Raw genomic sequence first — 18,266 nt, forward strand, 5'->3', positions numbered from 1 at the left:
CGATGTTGCCAATATTCACACTTTACAAAAGGTGAGGGGAATATCAAACAATCAGGGTCGGGATTATCTTTGATATTGGCAAAGGCCGAGTTTGGGCAGGAAAAGCGATGATGAAGCTGGTGTCAATGGCACTTTCTCTGCCATTTAGTGCGACACTTTGAAAAAAAAACCTTTGTCACGGGTTCCACGATGCATCACTCTGACTTCACTTCACAGTAACTCAGGTACTCAATGATCAGGGGTTCCATTTATAAAGGCCACCCCAGTGCACAGCAAGCAGACCAGTACACCATCAAGCTAGCATCCACAGCACTGCCCTGGTGCCCACCGGCACTATCCTATCATCAAGCTATCACTATTCTGGAATTACAGGCACTGGCCTGGCACTATCTGAGCACTGCATTTACCTGAACTCCCCTGAAAATACTATTGGCCAAGTGCTTGCCTTCTGAGACCAGTTGCGCTTCATGCTGTTCTGTTATCATGTTGCCATGGATGAATTTTTGACATGGGCCGGGCGGGGGGAGGGATTATTCTGGCACTTGGGCCTGAGAATTATATGATCATTTATTAAAATGAAGATCCTAACATCAAAAATCCTGTCACAGAAAGTCCATTCAATCATGGACTGTCTGATTTGTACTCCCCTCCTTGAATATTCACTGGACATCTGCCTAAGGCTAGATGTGTCTCTTTACCCAAGAGCAGGACAGTCTATTATCATGCTATTAGCACCCATATGTAACAGAAGGGATTATCCACCCCTGTCAGCAAACTAACTGGCACAACAAATGTATGTAACAGCAAAAATTAAGGAATATCAATATGACATCACTAAAAGGAAAGTGTGTCCAGTCTTAGTTTTACTTTTTTATTGAGCAGAGCACTACACAGCTCTGATGTCTTCAAGTTGTCTACCTATATACATATGTCCTCATGTGGTTGGCCTAAAAAAAAATGAACTCATAACATATTTACTCAATCCCTTATCAGTAATTGGTGCCTATACCATATTAATACAACATTCCCACTCTTATGGAAAATATCAATTTCTTTTTTCAAATACCAACACTTAAGGACTAAGCACATATTGTTTTAAGAGTCTGCCTCTCCAACAAATCATAAGTGCAAAAACATTCTGTCCGAGTTCTGAATGGGCTGGAAAGAAAAGCTAAATTTTACACTGGGGCAAAATGCAAACACGTAAATGGCTACAGATGATTTGCAGTTAGATACTTGCTGAGGATTAGATTGAAACAAAGTGCTTAAAATGAGAAGAAGCACCTCAGTGTGGAGGATGAAGAAGATAATGCTAACTGAAATGTAAAGGCACAATTAACTTCCTATGAAGAGCTTAGGACTTCTGATTTAGACCCTAGGGATCCCTTTTAAAGAAGACTACTTCCAGGGCAGATTGACAATCACATTAAGGATCCCTATTCCATTTCTCATTCCCAAATCTATCCATCCAAATACCACCTGAAAATCAGGCACTAGGAAAAGACAATATAATCTAACCAATATAATCTAGTTTTTTGCCACATGACTATTAACTCAAACCTAAGTAATGTAAAATCAGTAGAACATTTAAGAGATGGTTTGCAGAATTTGAATGAGTAATGCTGACCTCATCACAAGAAATTTACGAGGCATATCTATGCTTTATACAATATATTTATTTGTATTACATGCCATTTTAGTTTGTGCTCAAATGTCCACCCTACACTTCAAAACATGCATTCACGAGTCAACAACTGCTACTGATTTGGTTGTCATTTTACTTCAAACAGTTCATTAATACTGAATCACTATAACAAAAAGAATGACAGGGCCCTGATGTACAACAGTAATTGGAAATTTTGTGAACAGATAAACAATTTTGTACTATTATTGCATCCACTTTACTAATCTTTAGTACAACAGACTGCTGGGGTAATCGCAGCCAATCAAGAAATTAAAGACAGCTGTAAATGAAATAAAATGCCTACTCTGAGGGAAAAAAAGTTATATCCAATCATCTACAACTAAAATTATTCAGTGAACAGAAATGAATACAAGGCGATCCATAATGGCTTTGAATTTCCAATTTCCTCACTTAATGGATTGATTCACTTCAACGGTGCTGAGAACATAAGAACATAAGAAATAGGAGCAGGAGTAGGCCATCTAGCCCCTTGAGCCTGCCCCACCATTCAATAAGATCATGGCTGATCTGATAGTCATTCAGTTCCACTTATTCGCCCGCTCCCCATAACCCTTAATTCCCTTATTGGTCAGAAGTCTATCGACCTGTGACTTAAACACATTTAACAAGGTAGCCTCCACTGCTTCAATGGGCAGAGAATTCCAAAGGTTCACTACCCTCTGGGAGAAGGATTTCCTCCTCAACTCTGTTCTAAATTGACTCCCCCTTATTTTGAGGCTGTGCCCTCTAGTTCTTGTTCCCATTCTAAGTGGGAACAATCTCTCTGCTTCTACCATGTCCAGCCCCTTCATTATCTTATATGTCTCTATAAGATCACCCCTCAGCCTTCTAAACTCCGAGTACAGGCCCAATATACTCAATCTCTCTTCATAAGCTAACCCCCTCATCTCCGGAATCAACCTGGTGAACCTTCTCTGTACTCCCTCCAAGGCCAATATATCCTTTTGCAAATAAGGGGACCAAAATTGCACACAGTACTCCAGTTGCGGCCTCACCAGTACCTCGTACAATTGCAGCAAGACCTCCCTACTTTTATACTCCATCCCCCTCACGATAAAGGCCAACAGTCCATTTGTCTTCTTGATCACCTGCTACACCTGCAAACTGAGTTTTTGCAATTCATGCAAAGGACCCCCGGTCCCTCTGCACAGTAGCATGTTGTAATTTTTCACCATTTAAATAATAGTCCATTTTACTATTATTCCTTCTGAAGTGGATAACCTCACACTTGCCAACGTTATACTCCATCTGCCAGATCCTCACCCACTCACTTAATCTATCCAAATCTCTCTGCAGACTTTCTGCGTCCTCCATGCAACTTGCTTTCCCACTCATCTTTGTGTCATCCGTAAACTTTGTTACCCTACATTCGGTCCCCTCCTCCAGATCGTCTATACAGTTGAGGCCCCAGCACCGATCCCTGTGGCACGCCACTAGTCACCAACTGCCAACCGGAAAAGCACCCATTTATTCCAACTCTCTGCTTCCTGTTAGATAGCCAATCCTCAATCCACGCTAACACTTTATCCCCAACCCCGTGTACCTTGGATCTTATGCAGCCACCTTTTGTGAGGCACCTTATCAAACACCTTCTAGAAATCTAAAAAACACCACATCCACCAGTTCCCCTCTGTCAACCACACTTGTTACATCTTCATAAAAATCCAGTAAATTCAGCAAACACAACTTTCCCTTCATGAATCCATGCTGCGTCTGCTCGATTGAAGCATTTTTTTCCCCCAGGTGTCCTGCTATTTCTTCTTTAATGATGGATTCCAGCATTTTCCTAACTACGGACGTTAAGCTAACTAGCCTGAGTATACTGGGTCTCTGCCAATTCCTGGTAGTTTGGGGACAGATGGTTGGATTGGAGGCACATTGCTGGGTCTCAGCTCTATATGCACTGGACCTGTATTTCTTAGAATAAACAGGACAGGGCACTGAAACACTTGGCAGCATTTAATGTCATGCAGATGATGGAGCAAGAAGATCATAATACCTTCCACTCTATTTTTCAAGACTTCTACTGGGTGATGGGCACTTGGCTACAAAAAATTCCTTTTCTACAAGGCTGTCAAGACCTCAGGATGTCTCAAAACAATTTACAACCTTGGGAGTGCTTTTGAAGGGTAGATACTGTTTTATTGCAGGAAACACAGCAGCCAAATTGTGTACAGAAAGCTCCCACAAGCAGTAACACAATAATACTAGCTCTCTGACTTAATGACGCTGATTGAGTGGAAAAGGCTGCAAAAGATGACAAGCTTAGGAAATGAGGTGTGGCATCACAATACATAGTTAATCTGCAGTAGCTAAGCAAACTTAGTACTGCTTGCACTATCATAAGAGGCTAGCATAGTGTATGTGTAGCAGGACATCATTTTGGACCTAAAATGAAACATGTACCAAAAATACAGGTTCAGTGCAATAAATGTTTGCAGTCAAATGTTGGTCAGAGTCTTGGGGATAACTCTCCTATCCTTCTTTGAAATAGTGCAGAGGGGTATTTTATGTTAGCCTGAGGGAGTGGACAGGGTTTCAGTTCAATGTCTGATCTAAAAAACAGCACCTCTGACACTGCAGTTTGCCTTCAGTACTGCACTGTAGTGTCAGTCTAGATTTTCTTTCGTGTTTAAGATCCTGAAGTGGGACTTGATTTAAGCACCCACGCAGACTGGACCCTAAAAAATAATCTGATGGTAAGGAATTTACAAAATAAGTTATTTTTGCATGTCACTCTTCAAAAAGCTCAGATATGTTCAGAAGCAGAAAATACTTTCCCACAAAGTGTAGTAGAACTGCTTTGACAATCTTGAAGTGTGCAAAAAAGTTCATATTAAACATATTAACGTCATTTTTTTACTCTTTCAGCGTAATCTGTGTTAACGTGCTTCCCCTTGGCAGAAAATGGGAGTCAACATTCAGGTTACCCAGAAAATTGGTAAACTTCACTAATACAAAAATTAGAGCTGGTCAAAAGAAGAGCAAGTGTTCTGTTGCCAGGTCACCAACCAGAAGTGTTAATGTTGTTTACTTCTTTCTCAACAGATGTTGTCTGACTTGCTGGGCATTTCCAGCATTTTCTGATTTTATTTCAGATTTTCAGCACCCACAATACTTCATTTTTGTAATTTGTTCTTGCTCCTGTTTATACAAAGACTCTAGTCCCAACAACTTTCTCTCTTGGCTCAATTATACATAAAGAATTTGCTAAAGCTTGTCACTGTTACGCAGGCACAGCTTGAAGATTCATCTCCACTTTTTTTGTCCTTATATATTGGTCTGATCCAAAACACCATGGGGCAAATTTTCCCGTTCCACCCACCACGGGAATCGGAACAGGCAAGGGGCAGACCATGGAAAGGTCCATTGACCTCAGGTTGGTTTTTCCGGTATCGGGCTGAGCATGGCCATAAAATCCCACCCAATATCTGTGTAAATTAAAACACTGTTACAGCCTATTTTGTGAACAGATAAGGTTGGACTACTAACTTCAATACTCTGTATAGCAATCTGTTTGTCTTGGAATAGGTTGCAGAGGGAGAAGTGTTCACTGAATGTGTTCTCAATCAAAGGTTGGATCAACATCTTGATTCACTGTATTGTGATTCCTTAAGCACTCTACTCTTGAACACATGTATTCTGCCACTTAAATTTTCAATGGGACAGATCTCCCAATTTTGACACGAGCGTCTGACATTCGTAAGGAGGACTTTGTAGGGTTGATAGAACTCAGGTGAGGTGACTCCCCAGAGGGGAGTCAATGTGTGGAATTCACTACCATAGAAAGTAGTTGAGGCCAAAATGTTGTCTGATTTCAAGAAGAAATTAGATGTAGCTCTTGGTGCTAATGGGATCAAGACTGGGGAGGGGGAGTTGAAGTCAGGATATTGAATTCGATGATCGGCCGTGATCAAAATGAATGGCAGAGCAGACTCAAAGGGCTGAATGGCTTATTCCTGCTTCGAGCTTCTATGTTTCTATGGCTAGGCTTGTCATTGTTGTTTCTGGTGCCTAACTCGATGCTGGGTGTTCCATCTGGTTTTCTTCCCTATTGACTTCAGCAGTGGTTAGGACACAATGGAGTGGCTTGCTAGGCTGTTTCAGTCAACTGCATTGCTACGGATGTAGAGTCACAAAGGCAGGATGGTAAGGATGGCAGATTTTCTTTCCTTCAGGACTATATCATAAAAACCTATCATGGTTACCGAGATTAGTTTTTTTAATTCCAGATTTATGAACTTAATTTAAATTCCATCAGCTGCAGGAGGATGCAAATCCGTGTCTCCACAGTATTAGCCTGGACCTCCAGATTCCTAGTCTAGTGACATTACCATGACAACACTGCTCCTACTTAAAGTTTCGTAGCATTTTTTAAAAAACTACCAGCAAATCCAAGGAAAATTGCACTCTGCATTTGTTCCTTGCTTTGTAGTTAATGCTATACTCTGGTTATTGAGAAGCAGAGCAGTTTATTAACTTCTTCAGGGAGTCATTTACTCACTGGATGCTAATTGAATATTGATAACAGTGTAGACAGGAAAGTCTTTGATAAAGCACAATCAGAACTGCAGGCACAGGAACAATACGGATTATTACTGAGGCTAATCAATCTGATTTTAAATATCTCAAATTCTTTGTGAAAAAAACCATTGTAAGCTTGTAATTTTTATACCTTTGTTTTACAAAGACATATGGGTGGGGAGTTAAGTTTTCACTCTGACTTCATTTGGCAATTGTAGTGCAAATCGCAGCCAAACTGTTGCCCATTTTTTGAAATTGCTTTTTTATTCCTTTGCTTCACTGAAAATCGTTTGTGGACATTTGTATTGGTGAACGCGAAGGTTGCCACAAACAAGCACAATTGGACAGCATTTTGAAAGGTTTTGCTTTAAAAACGTCATATTTAAGAGTGGGAACTTGGTGAAGTTTGAACGAGAATTTAGCATGACCAATCCACCTAACCAGTACCTCTTTTTGGACTGTGGGAGGAAACAGGAGTACCCAGAGGAAACCCACACAGATACAGGGAGAACGTGCAGATTCCCACAGATAGTGACACAAGCCAGGAATCGAATTTGGGTCCCTGGTATGATGTGGCAGCAGTGCTAACCACTGTGTCACCATGCTGCCCTTAGTTTAGCACATCTGGAGTACTGCATCCAGTTCTAGGTGTTATACTTGAAGGAGGATGTGAAGACATTGGAGACAGTACAAAGGACATTCAGAAGAATGATGCCAAGGATAAAAGAACTATGTGAGGATAGTTTGAAGCATTTTGGACTGTTTTTCTCAGAGAAATTAAGGCTGGATGGACACTTGATAGAGATATTGAAAACCCTGAGGGGTATGGTCAAGGTAAATAGTGAGAAATGCTCAACAGTACATCAAGAACTAGAGGGCACAGGTTCAACATAATTGGCAGAAGATACGAGGAAAAAAGTTTTTTCACCCAGAAGGTGGTTGGAATCTGGAATGAACTTCCTGAGAGGGTAATGGAGGCAGGTTCAAGTGAGATATTCAAAAGAGAATTGGATCACTATCTGAAGAAAGAAAGACTTTGCCTAGGTTACAGGGATAAGACAGAGGAGTGTGACAAATAGCACATTCTTTCAGAGAGCCAGTACAGACACTATGGGATGAATGGCTTTCTTCTAAGGATTCTGAGATGCTAACTTAAATTCCATTCTTACAAATTCAAACAGTGAATATTGTTTTGTCTATCTCTCTCATCTGCTCTCCTTAATGAAAATATATTTATAATCTCCCTTGACCTCCTAAATTCAAGGGAATGCAAATCTAGTTTATGTCATTTCTCCTACTAATACTTGCAGCCCACGTCTAATTGTGGTAAACCCCTCTTCCTTCAAACCAATATATCTTTCCTAAGCACTCTTGGTGTGGTCTAACCAGGGCTTTGTATGGCTGTGCGCATAACTTCCACCCTCTTGTATTTTAGTCATCCAGATATAAAACCCAACATACCATTTGCCTTTTTCATTATTTTCTGTACCTGTAATGACATTTTAATGATTATATATACCTGAACCCTCGGCATTCACAGTTTGTTTTCACCATTTAGGAAGTCCAATGTGCTTTTATGATCCAAAGTGCATGATTTCACATTTGCTTGCAGTTAAACCCCATACAACAGGCTGGTCGCGGTTTTACTCATTCACTTAATCTGTAATCTATCAAAATCTGCTGATAACATTTTCCTCCAAATCCAGTGGCAAGAAATGTAGTCCATCATCAGCATTCTCCCCCCAGCCAACATACTCAGCATTGAGGTGCAAATCACTCAAAATCAGCTGTGCTGGATGGAAGATGCCATTTGCATACCTGACAGCAAATGTGTGCAACAACTGTTCTACTTGGATAAAAGTAAAATATCGCAGATGCTGGAAATCTGAAATTAAAACAAAACACGTAGCCAAAACTCAGGTCTGGCAGTATCTGTGGAGAGAGAAACAGAGTTAATGTTTCAAGTCCATATGACTCTTCTAGCTCTGAAGGAAAGTTAAATGGATTTGAAACAATGGGCAGAATTTTACTGGTTCACCCTGCCTGTCGACCGGTGGAGTGAACCAGTAAAATTGTGCGCAAGTCCAGAAATCAGGATCGTGCCCGATTTCTTTGCTCTTATGACTTTACGAGTTCTGATGAGGTCAGCTTCTCATCGGAAATGGGCAAGAGGCTAAATAAATAAATTTATTGAAATGCTGATTTAAATGGCATTAGCAAGCTTGGCGCTGAATAGTCTGGGGTCATTTGCCTTCATAGCCTTGATGGGGGTGGTTCTCTCTGGCGAGGAAAACACCTGCTCCCCGTGAATGGGGAACAGCCGTGGTAGAACAGGAGGCCATTAACATCCCCAGGAGAGGACAAGGGCAAGGGGAAGGAGTTCCCTAGGGCAATGCCAGGCTGGCACCTCACTAATGCCCACTGGGCACCTTGGCACTGCCCTGTGGGCACAGACACAGAGGTCTGCGCATGCACAATACCTCCCTCTGCAGGCTGGCCTGCGAATTAAGCTTAGCCCACTTCCTGTAATAGCTAGAAATGGTCTAAACCATTTTTTCATCCACTATGCGCACAAGATTGGGAATGAAAGCTCACCCAAATAGTGGATCTGCAACTCTCCTGTTTTCACACTAGCTGGACTTAAAATATTTCTTATAAAATTCTGCTCATTAACTCTTTTTCTCTCTCCACAGATGCTGCCAGACATGCTGAGCTTTTCCAATTTTCTGTTCTACTTGAAAATTGGTTGAGGCAGGATACTCTCAGGAGGACAATGGAAATGCTTTAGGGATGTCTTCTAAGCATCCCTGAAACGATCGAACAAACATTCCAGGCGACTCGTGGAAGTCCCGGGCTTGCGACCGATCAAAATGGAAAATGATTTCTCAGAAAGGCACCAAATACATCTGCCAGAACTCTACCATCCTCTCCATCATGGAATTGGAGTGGGCAAGGGACAGAGAACCGAAATGTCTGTGAACTTTGGGTGGAAATTTCTGGTTTTGCTTGAGCGAGGTTGTAAAATCTCACCCATTGAGAGACTTCTTCTAGAACATGCAGAGATGAAGTTGAAGTGTCAGAGATGCACACAAACATTCAAAGAATCCATCTGCCCAACCTCTCATGCACTACCTGCTCTGCATGTACCAGAGTCTGAAGATTTCACCTTGGGTTTATCAACCATCTCAGGACCCACTGAATTGAGTGGAAGCAAGTCATCTTTGATATTGAGAAATTGACGAAGAAGTTTCCATCTGAACAATAAGTAACATCTATATTGTATCATTGCCTTACTTAGGTGGAATTCCAATCCACCATCTAAGTAATTAATAAATATGCAGAATATGAACAACTCAATATCAACCCTGTGGACACCATTAGTCACATTGTCAATTAGTGCACCTGCCCATTATCCCGATTCTATCTTGCGTCGCTTAGCCAATTTTCCTAACCACATCAAAAATATGCCCTCAATTCCATGGGCTTTAACTTTAATTAATAATGGACATTATTAAATGCTCTCTGGAAGTCCTTATAAATAATCACCATAGATATTCCCTTGTCCATTGCTTTAGTCACATTAACAAGTTCGGTCAGGTTCATCAGACATGACTTATCCATTAAACATCCATACAGGCTTTCCCGAATTGGCTGAAAATTTTCATGGTGCTCAGTCACCCTTTTCTTAATTATAGACTCTAGTAATTTCCAGACAACAGATGTTGGGCTAGTTAGTCTATAATGTCCTGTTTTCCTTCTCTCACACTTTTTTTAAAAATGTGGAGTAGCATGTACAATTTTCCAAACTAAAGGAATAGTTTCTGAGTCAAGAGTCTTTGGAAGATAATAGTTTTGGGCATTTGCAGTGTTTTCACCTACTTCTTTTAACAGACTAAAAAGAGCCATCTGGTCCTGGGATCTGTCAATTTTCTTTATTTTCTCCAATACTGTTCCTTTGCTTATGTTAATTTTGGTAAATTTCTTGCCCTGATTCGAAGTCATAAGGCGGGATTTTATGGCCTCACTCATCCCAAAACTGCAAAATCCAAGATTAACAGACTTTTCCATGGTCTGCCTCTCACCCGCTCCAAATCTCATGGCGGGCAGGGCAGTAACGTTCCACAGAGTTATTGTGGCACAGAAGAGCATCCAAGCAGGCTCTCCATGCAGCCATCCAGTCAGTCACATTCCCATACACTACACTATTTCCCTGAAGGTTTATTTCCTTAATAGCCCATCTGATTTCCTTTTGTTTGTGCAACAAGTTCCATGTCATTACTACTTGCTGCGTAAAAATATTCTTCATAACATCCCTCAAGTATCTCTTGTCCATAGCCTTAAATCCATGCACCTAGTCCTATAGTTCAATGAATGGAAACAGATTTTGTTTGTCTACCTTATCTAAGCCTGTCATAATTTTACACATCTGTGAAATCTCTCCTTAATCTTAATTGCTCCAAGAACAGCGAGCCCTTCTCCAACCTAACCTGGTAGCTAAAATCCGTCATCTCTAAAACCACTCTGGTAAACATCCTCTGCACTTTTTCAAGGACTTCACATTCATTTTAAAAGAACCAGAACTAGAACATAAATCTAGTTGGACTTTAACCAAAGCTTTATGAAGATTCAGCATAACTTCTCTCCTTTTGTACTCAATGCCTCTATTTATGACACTCAAGATTCCAAATGCTTTGCTAACACCTCCTTTTAACTTCAAAGATCTGCACCAATGGACGCCAAAGTCCCTCTGTCCCTGCACACTCTTTAGAATTGTGCCATAAAGTTTATACTGCCCCTCACAATTAGTTCTGCCTAAATGCATCATCTCATAGTTCACTGTATTAAATTCCATCTGCCAGCTATTGGCCCATTCCGCGAGCCTATGTTCTGCTCAATGAATATCATCTTCTCTGTCTGCCACACTTCCTGGTTTGGTATAATTGATAAATTTTGAAATTTTACCCTGTATTCCAATATCAAAGTAATTTATTTCAATCAACTAAAGTAGTGGTCCTAACGCTTAATCTAGGAGAACACCATTGTCTACCATACCACAATCTAAAAAAAACATTTCCCATGACTCATTTTCTGTGCTTGAACTGACATTTCATCCAAGCTGACACTGGTCCTCCTCTTCCTCAATTTTTTACATTTGACCTTTATGTCATGCCTTGTCAAGCACTTCCTCAATATTAGTTTTCTCAGGATGTCCGATTTGTGGAGATCTTATTTTGTAAATACTGATGCAAAATAATTATCCAACCTGTCTGATTTCCTAATTTTAATTATCACAGTTACCAGCTTTCCATGACCTGCACGTTGCCCCTCCCACTGTAAGTATAAAAAAAACTATTGAAATTGATGTTACTTTCAACTTTATTTTCATATTCCTTTTCTATAGCTCTTACTATCTGTTTTGTCATCCTTTGTTGTTGCATCTTTCTCATTTGCCAAGAACTGTGCTATTTTTGTCTGCACTTTTGTTTTAATGTGTCTCTCTAAATTCTTTACTCATGTCCATAGCTGGCCAAGAACTGCCCTCACCCATTAGAGTTCTGTAACATATTAAGTTTTTTCTTGAACATCTCCATTGATCTTCTATCAACTTCTCCATTAATAGACTTGCTCAGTTTGCAGCAGACAGTTTCTGTCTTATCACAATTAAGTCAGCCTTATTTAAATCTACAATCTTCATAGCTGTTTTGCATTTCTCCCTTTCAACAACACGCTGAACTCAATCACATTATGATTGCTCCTCAAGAAATATTCATGCATCATTAGTATGTTAAGTCTGGCTCATCACTCATTACCAAATCTGATATGGGATGTTCCCAATTGCTTTTAGTAAATATTGCTGGAGAAAACTATACCAGACATACTCAGGAGATCCACTACCTTTCTGAAATGTACTCATTTGCTTATTCCAATATTTCTGAAATGTACAATCTGGTATTAAAACCACTTTCCGAATATTTTCTATAGAATAAATGTCACCTTGTCACTTTGTTGTCGACCTATGCACGTTTAGCCCATCCTGATGCTCACCTGACATTCACCAGCACACAAGGCAAGCAATCAATTGCAATCAACTTGGTTCTTTCAGCCTACTGAGATTACCAGCATTGTTCCCTCCTTCTCAGCAAAGGGTGAAGATTGAAGATAAGGACTTCTTAAATGTCTCAGCAACTTGTTGCCTGAACATAGCTAAGCCATTTCAAGAGCTGAGAGAGTTTTTGTGGCAAGTCTATGATTTCCTTTTTAGAACTTGGCAGTCCTGCAGCTGTGTCAGTGCTGAATCACATTTATTCCACATGTTGTTTTTACTGACAACAACAGGTGCACATTGTTTGTTCAATCTCCAAGTCATTCAATACTAATTGTCCAGTCAGCTAATAAGGATTTAAACTGACCCACTCCAATGAAGGATGCAGATATGAAGAGTTACATAGTTTGTCCATCTGTTTGCCTATTCAGGTTACTTACTGCGGTCTGTAATAATTGCTCGGGCCTCTTGATTGGATGTCTTGTTCTTCAGGTTCTGTGCTGCAGTAATGAGCTCCTCCAGCTGAGGGCGCTTTTGGTCCAGGTCTTGCAGGGTGGCCTGGAGAAGGAGGGCAATCGATGTAAAGGCAAGATTCTCATATAACAGAATTTTAAAATCCATGGATAGAAAAACACATTATTTCTTAGATTGATTGTCACTGATAATATCATTAAGACTAATAAACATAAAAATTCACGACTCCACCAGGAGCTGCAAAATGGCTGTATTTTCAAAAATGACGAGGTCCGCTTATGTGTGCATTCACTTCTGCTGTTCTTTGTATATTTTCCTAATTTACACTGTGAATTTTAATTTTAGAACAGAGTCCATGTTGAACATCAGTTTAACAGTAACTCACAACTTAAAATATGGATTTGGCTTAATAATTTAAGTATATACACCCACAATAAAGAAAAACATAACCCTTGCATATATATATATATATATATACACCATCTTTCATGTCACAAAGTGTGTTAAAGAAATTCTTTACTTTTGAATTACTGTTATGCAAACTGCTGATGTAGACAATTTTCACACAGACAGATCCCACAAATAACAATCAATGAGACATCTAACTGAGGCTAGATCTGATACATGGAGTAAGATGGGCCAAATGGATCATGTGTCAGCAGGAGGAGAATATTTAGAAGACAATGATCACTGTATCATAAAGGTTTAAGCTGACTTTGGAAAGATCATCAGTCCAGGGGACGAACAATTAACTGAGGGAAAGCCAGCTTTACTGGGGTGAGAAATGACCTGGGATAAATAAATTGGAGTCAAAGTTTGGCAGGCAAAATGGTAGCAGAACAAAAGAGCTTCCTTCAAAGAAGAGATAATTCAGGCACTGTTTAAGCAGAGTTACCCTTGAAAGGGAAAGGAAGGGCAAACAAATCCAGAGTTCCCTGGATGACAAAAGAGTTAGAAACTAAGATAGAGACGATAAAGTGTACTTATGATCGATGTCAGGTAGAAAATACATTCGAGAACCAACCTGAATATAAAAGATTCAGAAAGGAGATAAAAAGCAAATGAGAGGGAGTATGAAAAGAGACTGGCAGTCAACATAAAGGGAAATCCAAAAGTCTTCTACAGGTATACAAATAGTAAAAGGGCAGGTAAAAGGCCTGGGGCCAAAAAGGGACGAAACGGGAGTTACACATGGAGGCAGAGGGTATAGCTGAGGTATTAATTGAGTACTTTGCATGTATCTTTACCAGGGAAGAAGATGCTACCCAGGCCACGTGAAGGAACAAGTAGTTCAGACACTAGGGCGGCCCATCACAGAATCGGAGCGGGCGATGGGCAGACAATGGAAACGTCTGCCTGTATTTAATGTTGACCAAGACCGGATGTGATGCATCCAAAGATTGTGAGAGTAGTGATAGTGGACACTGCGGGGGCACTGGCCATAATTTTTTAAGGCTTCCTTTGACTTATAGGTGGTGCCAGACAATTGAAAATTGCAAATGTTACATCCATATGTTCAAAAAAGGGTGTCAAAATAAGTCCAGGAACTATAGGCCAGTCCTTTTAACTTCAGTGGAGTGGAAACTTCTAGAAACAATAATTCACAACACAACTAATCATCACATGGACAGATATAAGTTAATTAAGGAGAGCAATCAAGGATTTCTTCAAAGAAAATTGGGTTTAACCTACTTCTTGGAATTTAGGAAAAGATAACAAAGAGGGCAATGCCACATAACAGACTTGTAAGTAAGTTTTAAGTTATGGAATAAAAAGAACAGTAGCAACATGGATATGGAATTAGCTGAATGTTAGAAAACACAGACTAGTGGTTAGTGGATGTTTCTCAGGCTGGAGGAAGGTTTTCAGTGGAATTCCACAAGAGACTGTGTTGGGACGAGCTAGATCTTGGTGTGAAAGGTACAATTTCAAAATCTGCAGATGAGACAGAACTTGGAAGCATTGCAAACTGGGAGGATAGTGTAGAACTTCAAAAGGACAGAGACAAGTTTGTGGAATTGGCAGACAGGTGGCAGATGAAATTCAATGCGGAGAAATGTGAAGTGATTCATTTTGATAGGAAGACCATGACAGACAATATAAAATAAAGAGCACAACACTAAAGGGGCAGAAGTGCCTGGGTGTATAAGTGCATAAGTCATTGAAGGTGGTAAGATAGATTAAGAGAGTGGTTAATAAAGCTTGCTGTATCCAGGCTTTCTTAATAGTGGTATAAAGGACTAGAACAAGGAGGTTATGTTGAATTTGTATCCAGCACGAGTTCAGCCTCAGCTGGAGTATTATGTCCATTTCTGGTTGCTGCAGTTGAGGAAGGATGTGAAGGGTACAAGTAAACTCCAGAGAATGGTTCCAGGGGTGATAAACATTAGTCCTGAAAATAGATTAGAGAAGTTAGAATGTTTTCTTTGGAGAAAAGAGAGATTTGATAGAGGTATTCAAAATCATGAGGGGAATAGACAGAATAGATAGAGAGAAATTATTCCCACTTGTGAAAGGATTAAGAATGAACAGACTTAAAATAATTGGCAAAATAAACAAAAGCAATATGAGAAAAAACTTTTTCACGCAACAAGTGGTTAGAGCCTGGAACACACTTCTGGAGGCAGGTTCAATCATTCAAAAGGGAATCAAATATTCCGGGGAAGTGCCGGAAGATTGGAAAACGGCTAATGTTACGCCGTTGTTTAAGAAGGGTGCCAGGCAAAAGGCAGGGAATTATAGGCCGGTTAGTTTAACGTGTGTGGTAGGTAAAATGTTAGAATCCGTCATTAAGGAGGAAATTGCGAGGCATCTTGAAGGGAATTGCTTGATAGAGCAGACGCAACACGGTTTCATTAAAGGGAAGTCGTGTCTGACAAATTTACTGGAGTTCTATGAGGATGTGTCGAGGGCGGTCGATAGAGGAGAGCCGGTGGATGTGGTCTTTCTGGATTTTCAGAAGGCGTTTGACAAAGTACCTCACAAGAGGTTATTGCAGAAGGTCGGGGGACATGGAGTTGGGGGTAGGGTGTTAGCGTGGATAGAGGATTGGTTGTCAAATAGGAGGCAGAGAGTGGGGGTCAACGGGTGCTATTCGGATTGGCGGATGGTGACTAGTGGAGTGCCCCAGGGGTCGGTGCTGGGGCCTCAGCTTTTTACCATTTATATAGATGATCTGGAGGAGGGAACCGAGTGTAGGGTGTCAAAATTTGCGGATGACACCAAGATTGGGGGAACGGCAAATTGTGCGGAGGGTGTGGAGAGTCTGCAGAAGGATCTAGATAGGCTGGGCGAATGGGCCAGGAAATGGCAAATGGAATTTAATGTTGGCAAGTGTGAGGTGGTCCACTTTGGTAGGAAGAATGGTAGGAAGGACTATTACTTAAGTGGCGAAAAACTGCAGCAGGCGACGGTGCAGAGGGACCTCGGGGTCCTTGTGCATGAGTCGCAAAAACCCAGCTTGCAGGTGCAGCAGGTGGTCAGGAAGGCAAATGGGATGCTGGCCTTCATAGCGAAGGGGATTGAATATAAAAGTAGGGAGGTCTTGCTGCAGCTGTATAGGGCATTGGTAAGGCCGCAGCTGGAGTACATGTGCAGTTTTGGGCGCCGCACCTGCGCAAAGATATTTTGGCCTTGGAGGGAGTGCAGAGGAGGTTTACTAGGCTGATACTGGAGTTGAGGGGGTTGAGCTATGAGGAGAGGCTGAATAAACTAGGCTTGTACTCGTTAGAGTTTAGAAGAATGAGGGGAGATCTCATTGAGACGTATAAGATGATGAATGGGATGGATAGGATAGAGGTGGAGAGACTCTTCCCGCTCAAAAAAGACACTAGGACTAGGGGGCACAGCCTCAAGATAAAGGGGGGGCGTTTTAGAACGGAGTTGAGGAGGAACTTCTTCACTCAAAGGGTGGTGAATCTCTGGAATTCTCTACCCGTTGAAGTGGTGGAGGCTGCCTCGCTAAATATTTTCAAGAAGCGGGTTGATGGGTTTTTGATAAGAGAGGGGATTAAGGGTTATGGGGAGAGGGCCGGAAAGTGGAACTGAGCCACGACAGATCAGCCATGATCTTATTGAATGGCGGGGCAGGCTCGAAGGGCCAGATGGCCTACTCCTGCTCCTATTTCTTATGTTCTTAAATAGCTGTCTGAGGTGAAATAATGTGGAGGGTTACAGGTAGAAGGCAGTAGAATGGTAATAAGTGAAGTGCTCATTTAGGCAGCAGGTGCAGACACATTGAGCTGAATGGCGTCCTTCTGAGCTGTAATAATTCTGTGATCACTTTTGATGGTTTTGACTAAGGGAAATATACTGGCAACAATTCTGCTCTTTTAGTGACATTGGATTTTTGTTTTATCCACCTGAGCAGGCAGAGACCTTAAGAATAATAGGGAGATCCTTTCAGGAGACCTCACCCCTGGCAATTGCAAGCCAACCAAGTTGCTGCCATACTCACTGCACTAAATAGGTAACAGACTCACGGTCCAATTTCTTCAAGAATCGAGTAGAGTAATTCAAAGAGTTCTCCAGCAGGGGAGGGACAAACAAATAAATACTCAGCCTCCACCCCAAGACAACCAATGCTTCTCCTGAGTACCTACTGCCACATTCCTCCCTCTGAGGGGAAATCATTTGAAATTTTTTCAGCTATTTAAAAGTGACAAAAGAAGCATAATAACTTGATTAATCCAACAAAAATTATTAATGGAAGTATATGTGAAACAAAAGTTTCAATTAGATGTAAAAGGTAGATGAATGGATAGATAGATATTATTCATATCTCGCATCTAGGATACATTGTTCACACTTCAGACACAGGAGGTGATTATTGACTGTGACAGGCACACAAACGTCAACCATTTGTGTTTTTCATGGACGATTAGTGCTTTGAGTTTGCACTTGCACTGCTTAAGTGGCAATTCAAACATCACTGTCACAGTTTCAGTACATCTGAGGAAAAGTTTAATTCTTGCAAAAGTTAAAGGAAATCAGGAGACAATCATTTTTGTGCAAAGGCAAAAATGAAATTGCATGACATTTCTTAAAATCATAATCAATTATCAATTAAAATATTTAAAATGCACTTTGTATTTGTATAGTTATGTTCCCTCTTTTTAGCTTTCAACAGAATCTGCTGCGAGAGAAGATGTTTTATGGTGCACTATTTGTAACGACAGCTTCTTGGATTGGAGCATCATGTCTGTCAGCACTTTAGCACCAGTCTCTTCAGCAGATGGTTAGCTTTAGGCACTTCCTCATTCGCCAGCACACACAATTACTTTCATCTTAATATTTAAAGAATGCAAAAGATCAGTTTAGATTTTTTTTAGCTCCAAATATTCAATCACAGTTGAAGGGGATGTACCAAACAATGTCAAAAATCAAAACCGGAGACAGGTGACTCCATAACTCATCAAGCAATTACTACTGTGTTAGAAGAGCTAATTTTCTCTGTAAATGGCTGCACCTTCGTGATTTGCCACCGCCCTTCACCACCCCCTAACCCCTTCCCCTCCCCCC

The 18,266-nt window shown here is 40.8% G+C and overlaps 1 protein-coding gene across 9 annotated transcripts in view; it reads right to left on the reverse strand.

Annotated features, from left to right (window-relative positions):
• Window positions 1-18,266, reverse strand: part of dmd (dystrophin) — a 1,714,977-nt gene that overhangs the window by 340,655 nt on the left and 1,356,056 nt on the right. For all 9 annotated transcript variants that reach the window (XM_080203928.1, XM_080203931.1, XM_080203930.1 and 6 more), the window contains one exon: window positions 12,713-12,830. In XM_080203928.1, coding sequence (XP_080060054.1) covers window positions 12,713-12,830 — 118 coding nt within the window. The remainder of the gene's footprint in view (window positions 1-12,712; window positions 12,831-18,266) is intronic.

This window comes from Carcharhinus amblyrhynchos, chromosome 15 (genome assembly GCF_965287045.1).
Source record: "Carcharhinus amblyrhynchos chromosome 15, sCarAmb.v2.hapA, whole genome shotgun sequence".
Taxonomy (NCBI): domain Eukaryota; kingdom Metazoa; phylum Chordata; class Chondrichthyes; order Carcharhiniformes; family Carcharhinidae; genus Carcharhinus; species Carcharhinus amblyrhynchos.